The sequence below is a fragment of the Rosa chinensis genome, chromosome 4 (genome assembly GCF_002994745.2).
Source record: "Rosa chinensis cultivar Old Blush chromosome 4, RchiOBHm-V2, whole genome shotgun sequence".
Taxonomy (NCBI): Eukaryota; Viridiplantae; Streptophyta; class Magnoliopsida; order Rosales; family Rosaceae; genus Rosa; species Rosa chinensis.
In genome coordinates, this window is record NC_037091.1 from 44,384,856 (window position 1) to 44,392,248 (window position 7,393).

The 7,393-nt window shown below is 37.0% G+C and overlaps 1 protein-coding gene across 1 annotated transcript; it reads left to right on the forward strand.

The window, feature by feature from the left end:
• On the forward strand, positions 1-3,856 carry LOC112196066. The gene is made up of 2 exons (XM_024336348.2): positions 1-2,176; positions 3,230-3,856. Exons 1-2 carry the CDS (start codon positions 86-88, stop codon positions 3,626-3,628), a joined length of 2,490 nt encoding a protein of 829 aa, XP_024192116.1. The 5' UTR covers positions 1-85; the 3' UTR covers positions 3,629-3,856.
• The last annotated feature ends 3,537 nt before the right edge of the window (positions 3,857-7,393 follow it).

The window sequence follows — 7,393 nt, forward strand, 5'->3', positions numbered from 1 at the left end:
ACTACAAACACATAGACCCAAATCTTGCGTCTATTTCCACTATTCAACTCATATTTTATTGAAAGAGAGAGAGGCATTTAGCACCATGGTTCTGCATAATTCTGCAGAAGGCGAAGAAGGAAACATTCGGCTGGAGATTTCTGACCTTCAGAGGCTGAGTGAGACCGGCAGTGTAGGCAACACAATGTTTCAGCCACAAACCAGTACTGAGAAAAGAGAGAGCAACAATTCAGCTTCTGTTGGTCCATTAACAAAGCCAATGGTTCGTGCACCCGAAAAGAAGCTGACCCTTTTCGCTCTCCGCCTAGCAGTGCTCGAAAAAACAGCAACCGGCCTTGGAACTCTCAGTTTCATCTGGGCCACGGTCATTCTTCTAGGCGGTTTTGCTATTACTTTGGAAAATTCAGACTTCTGGTTCATCACCATCATTTTGTTGATTGAAGGGACTCGGATTTTCAGCAGGAGCCATGAGCTTGAGTGGCAGCATCAAGCCACATGGTCCATCACTGATGCTGGGATCAACAGCTTTCGAGCATTGAGAATGAGTTCGAGCTTCATATTTGGGAGCATCAAGGCTTTTTTCAAGCCTGTTCTTGCAGTCAGGAAGCAAAGTCAACTCATTAGACAGATTGCAGGGACTAATGATGAAAGAAACTTGAGAGGTTTCAACGTTCAAGGAAAGACTATTCGGACTTGGACAAGCTCAGAAGTCCCTTTCCTTCCATATGCTCAATGGATTTTTCAGGCGAGACACATTAGCAAATTGCTCTATTGGCTTCAGCTTTTATCAGCTTCAGCTTGTATTGCTCTCTCATTGATAAAGCTCATCAAGCACAACTATGGTGATGTGGAGAAAGGAGACACTGACAAGAGGAACCGGAAAGCTGCTCTGAGTGTTTTCTATTCCTTGGCCTTGGCAGAAGCTTTGCTGTTTCTGATGGAGAGGACTTACTGTGAGTACAAGGTGAGCTACTGTAAACTTTTGGAAGAGGTGAACAAGGAGTGTGAGTTGGACCGTTCAGATTTGGTTTCGATTAGAAGGTTTTTCTATGATGCCTATTCAAAATGTGTCAATGGAAGCATTTTTGATGGCTTGAAGATGGATATGGTCTCTTTTGGCATGGACCTATTGGGTTCAAATTCCACAGATGAGCAGCTAATTGGAGCTAAAATTCTTCGCCAATTCGCTATGAGCCCCCGGTATTCAGATGACACCTTACAGAAGATAGGGATAAATTTATCAGTTATAGAAAGATTGGTTGAGATACTGAATTGGACTGATCCAGATGAAGAAGTGATTAGAAAAAGGGCTGCAGAAATACTGTCAAAACTGGCTGGGAAGAAACAAAACTCTATCCGAGTAGCTGGAATTCCTGGTGCAATGGAATCAATTTCATCTCTGCTCCAAAGCAGCAGAAGCTCAAGTGGTGCATGTGATGAAATCAGTGAAAAGAAAACTCATTCTGATCATGGTAACTATGATTTGTGGACATTCAACCATTTAGGCCTGCTTATTTTGAAGAAACTTGCGCGTGATCATGATAACTGTGGCAAGATTGGAAACACAAGAGGCCTCCTGCCAAAGATCATAGACTTCACACATGCTGAGGAGTTGTTGCTCAAGGCAGTAGATGTTACACCAGCTCAGCTACGGACGCTGAAGCGATCATTGCAATTGGTGAAGAGGCTTGTGAGCACAACAGGCAACACAGGAAAGAATCTCTGGAGACAGATTTCGGAGATAATTTTCACAATCCGCAATATCAGAGATATCTTGAGGCATGGTGAGAAGCATCCAAACCTGCAACTTTTGGGCATTGAAATCTTATCTAGTCTAGCACTGGAAGAGGAAGCAACAGAGAGAATAGGAGGAACAGGTGGAGTGCTTAAGGGGTTGTTCAACATTTTCCTTCAAAAGGAAAGGGAAAGTGAGGAAACTGTGGTCACTAATAGAGAGGTGATAACTAGTGCTGGGGAAGCTCTAGCAATGCTGGTATTGGAAAGCAGGAACAACTGTCATCGTATCTTGAAGTTTTGTGTAGTGGATAACCTTGTTGTAGCTCTTGATTCTCCATTGGTTCGCATCAATGCTGCTAGAGTTTTGAGGAACTTGTTCACATACAGTGGCAAAAACTGTTTCAACCAGCTCAAGGGAATTGCAAATGCAGCACCTACTGTAAGTACTATCTTTCTACATTATCTACTTGTATTTTTTTTTTTTTTTTTTTTGAGAAAATAGATAACTTCATTCATTTATCCATAGCCAGAAGGCACGTACATCAAATGCGGTCTTACACCAAAATCATAAATGGTATAAACTACCAGACAAAGGACATATGACCCTCAATGTTAACACATTCACTCACTTATTGAGCCTAACCACAAGAAAGAAAATCCTCCCTACCAACTTTACTAGAGACCTCAATCCCACACATTCACTCACTAGAGACCTCAATTGGTGTACAACTAGAGAAAATAAGATGAAAGTAGTAGAAGACTCAACTTCTAGTATTAGGCAAGGAAACCTTGAAAAGCCTAAAGCTTTCCCTTGCCCTTGTCGCTAGGGCTGAGATCAATACCAGTAACTGCAGGGTAAGAGAGTCGTAAAGCAGCGACATTCGGCTTCTTGGTAGGGCGATGATTCTTGTTCCTACTCCCAAGTAGCTTCCCCGACTTCTTCTTCAACATCACCAAAGTGACATCCATCCAGGTACAAAGGAGGTGAGCCTTGAAGGCTACGTTGATCAGTCGGCAGGTCAGAGGCTTCCCAATCAAAAAAGATTTGGAAGACCGACGAACAGGGCTGCCACCAATTCTCCCCAGATCAGGAGCACTACCTCCCTCTACAAGCTCAAGGGAGGCAGCATAGATAGTGGTGATAGCATCAATGGAGGCCATGTGGCTGAGTGAGGGTTGAGGGTGAGAGACGTAGAGAAGAAAGTTAGGAGAAGAGGAGGCGAGGGCGCCGTAGAGAGCTAGGGTGAGAGAGAAAAGCTACCCTAGGGTTTTTTTTTCTGACATTATCTACTTGTATTGGTTACCAGACCGTTTGATATATTATGATGTTGAGATGTTCTACGCCAATCTGAATTGGATCGATCAGAAACAAATGATCAATGATTTAGATTGTTAGTCTTATAACATGTCATACTTGTTCTAGGTAATAATCGTTAACTGTTATGCAAGACAAATGTTGATTCATTTATTCTGCATTTGGTTCACAATGCAGGTGCTCAAGGAAATCATGTCAGAAGAGCACAAACTAAATGTTCTATCACTCTTGTCTCCCGAAGAATCAAGCCTCATGTTTGAGAGAGCTGGAGTTACAGAGGCAGAAGTCGCTTACGAATTAGTCGAGATTCTGAGGAAGTACAGACACCCACGAATCAAAGTTCCAAGAATAAGGAGGTTTTCCATAGAGCTAGCAATTTGGATGATGAAAGACAAACCTACAAATATTCAAAAATTCAAGGAATTGGGGATGGAAAAGGAGCTCGAACATGTGCTAGAGACCACAGCCGAGTTGGAAAGCTTCAACATTTTCTCTGGTACAGTGGGAATGAGCAGGCACAATACTACAATTCACTCATTGGTAGAAACTGCTTTAGAGTTGTTAACTGATGAATGATGGGAAAGCCGATGCTTCATGGATTTATTGCAAATGTGCATCGAGATGAAGTGATCTTGTATATATGTTTGGCCTAAAAGTTAAACAAATTCTTTTCTTTAAGTTATAAATGTAACTAGCTAAATTCTTTATTAATTGTGAAGAAAGATTCTTCTTCACTTTAAGTTAGTCAGTACAAATGAATTTTAGCCATATGAGCTATTGAATTGAAGTTCTACTTATTGAGAATTTTGTTTTTGGTCACAACTCACAACTTAGATTTTAATTACTTTTTAGATGAATATGGAAGAGACTAAAAGCAACATCTTTTATGGAATTTTTCCACAATTGATCAATGAGTTGAAAACTAAAATTAGGAAGGTGGAACTTATATATTGTCTCTCGGGATAAGTATACAATGTGGCTCTTATCAAAAGTATTCCGATAATGAATAACTTTATCAAAAAACGGGGCATTTCATTATACACCCAATTTCTAAAACATCTAATAGAAAAAACCCACCTATTATTTCTTTTCAATTTACACCCTATTATTGCCAACTATGATGAAATATTAGATTTCATTTTTTGAAGAATTACACAAATTGCCATAATTTAAATCTGGCAAACATAAGTCAACTAGCAAAATTAACGTCATCTCTAAATACCTTAATTGTAGATCATTTTTATTGGTCCCATTATTATCGCAATTTTCATTAAATTCATCATGATTGCTAGAATTATGGATCTTTTTTTACATAATTTTCTGAATTCAAAGGTTATATAGATTTAAGTGAATGTGATATTTACTTTTCGGTAATTTAAACTTTCTATTTTAAAAGTAACTTTCTGTTTTACTTACAACCTAACCGAAAGGTAGGGGTTTAAAGTTTTTAACCCAACTAATAGATTGTTTTTTTTTTTTTTTAATTACAACCTAAAGATTAGACAGGTATGTTTAGCTAACTTGATTTCTAGAAATTTTCATATCAACCTATTTATTAGAATCATTTTCAACATCAGCCTCTTTTTTAGGTATTCTATCATTGCGAGTTGACCATGTTTATTAGGTTGAAAGTTTCTATAATATATGCGTATACCTATATAATAAAGTACTTGATCATCAGAACACTTTTTCTAGTTAATTTGATTTCAAGTATGCATCTAATATATAAGAGGTTTCTTTTTGTTTCTTTTTGTATGACACAGACACCTCTATATTACGATCATTTTTTTTTTGTATCATACCTCTTTATTAGGTTTTCTATTATATTATACCTATGATCGTAGAAGATACGACCTTTTTTTAGATTGAAGGTTTATGGTATTCAAGCCTCACTTACATCTAATTACTCAGTAGGTAAATTAGAAATGTAGTTGTTGAGAGTAGAAAGCTATCATGGGATTATTATGACAATATACCTAAAAAGAAGAAGAAAGTAATCCAAGAACAAGATACATACCTTCTAATTAGAAATCTTTCGAGAATATAGAGAGCCACCAAGTGTGAACCTAGAAGTGAAAACACAATAACAAAAGCTTTTTTCCCATTTCTTGACCCCATCTCGAATCCTTTTCTTTTCTTTAAGAACATTTCTTTAGTCGTTCTTTATAGACACAAGAGAGAAGTATCATACCTGCTTGCCCCCCGCCCTTTCTTTCAAGCAAGAAAAACATTTTCTCCCAGTGATTGAATCAAAATCTCTTTCCATCTTTCGAAAACAAAATACCTACATATAAGGAAAACAATAATTGAAATTTGTGCTAGAAATGAACTCCTATTGTAATGAGCATATATAGAAATATATACTCAAGTCAGTAATCAAAATATAAAGTAAGGACGTAATTGATTATGATTGATTTTTTAGCTTAATATTTCAAATTCAAATGGATGATAAGATTAAGCAAGTTACTTAATTCAACCCTCCATAATCAGAAGGGCATTTTAGATATATCAAAAGAATGAGAAAAACCATTAATTATAGACATATACTCTATATGGACGGTTTGCTTATGTAGAGTGGGTGTAAATTGAAAGAAAAATATCTATGGGTTTTTCTCAATAGAAGCTTATAGTTTTGGGTTTATATCTAATTTTCTCTCAAAAAACACTTTTCTTTTCTTAGAAATTTGTTTGAGAAGTACAATTTTTATAAAATATGATAGGAGAATTGATAAAGGAAATAGGGATCATACGACTGAGAAACAGAAGAATTCCGTACGGGTACAACTCTTATTTGAATGAAGTGAAAAAAATGCAATTAGGTCATGTATAGAGAGAAAAAGATGCTACAAGTACAAATAACTATTATATGACTATTTTATATGTCTTGCTATATTGTGCTGTAGAGGCTCGTTCTAGAGAGAATCCCCATGCTTTAAGAATTTTGAAGATTTTTACTATTTTACACTAGTATATGACCTAACTCAGTGATTTCAACTGTTGTTTTTTTGGATTTATATGAAAGAATTGTGTCTATAAAAAAAATCAACCAATCCATAATCATTTGGTCATTCAAAATTATGTAAACAAATGTAATCTGTTAGATAAAATCAAAATGATCATTGTGTTAATCAAAAGATTAAACGTGTTCCAATTTGACTAATTTTTTGTAGGATTCATATGTGTCTAGAGAATGAATGGTTTAGATTATTAAATTACATACTAAAAATAAAAACATCCTCACATTTCTAGTTTAAGGAGGTTCTCCTTAGATCCTCCCTCTTGTGCTGTATAGAATCATTAATTGGCAACAAGAGTTCTTTAGTTTTAGGGAAAAATTCTGTTTAGTCTTGTACTATGACTCTATCATCGTTTCAGTCCCTGACATTCTAATTTAATTTGAAAAGTCCCTGAGGTTACAATTTTCGTCTAATAGGTCCTCACCGTTAAGATTCCGTCAAATTGGGCTGTTAAGTTGCTGACGTGGCAATCTAAGTCACGCATCTAATTGTGTGCCACGTCAGCCAGTTAACGGAGCATTTAGACGGCGAGGACCTATTAGACAGAAATTGTAACTTCAGGGACTTTTCAGATTAAATTAGAATGTCAGGGACTGAAACGATGATAGAGTCATAGTACAGGGACTAAACAGAATTTTCCCCTTAGTTTTATTATTCCATTGGATATCAAAGTTGAGATAAGTACGTGGGAAAAATTCACCAATGGTGTCTAGACACTTAGGGGACTTTCAGAATGATACCTGAACTTACAAAGTTATCAATGTGATACCTGAACTTATTTTTTCGTATCAATGTCGTACCTATGGACGATTTCCGTCATGGCTCCATTATCAGTAGGCACGTGAGGCGCACGTGATCAAAAAAATGAGGGCAAAACAGACTTTTTATACCTAAATCCCTCTAAAGTAGATCAAAAACTCAATTCCCTCCAAGGAGGTTCGAACCCCTAACCTCTCTCACACCAACTCAACTCCCCACCACTAGAGTGCAAACTGTTCCCAATGCAATGCCTCCAAACTTTGTATTTATACTCTTTTTATGCGATACCAAATAATTAAACAAAATATATAAACCTTGGAAGGCATGAGGTTCGAACACCCAACCTCTCACGAAACAACTCAACTCCCTACCACTGGAGCGCGAAGAGTCCTTGATGCAATGTCTCCAACCTTTTTATTTATAACATTTTTAGGCAATACCAAATAATTAAACAAAACATAAATACCTTGCAAGACGTGAGATTCTAACCCCCAATCTCTTTCACAATAACTCAACTACCCACCACTGGAGCACGAGCTACAGCTCTTATACTTCGAACAAACTT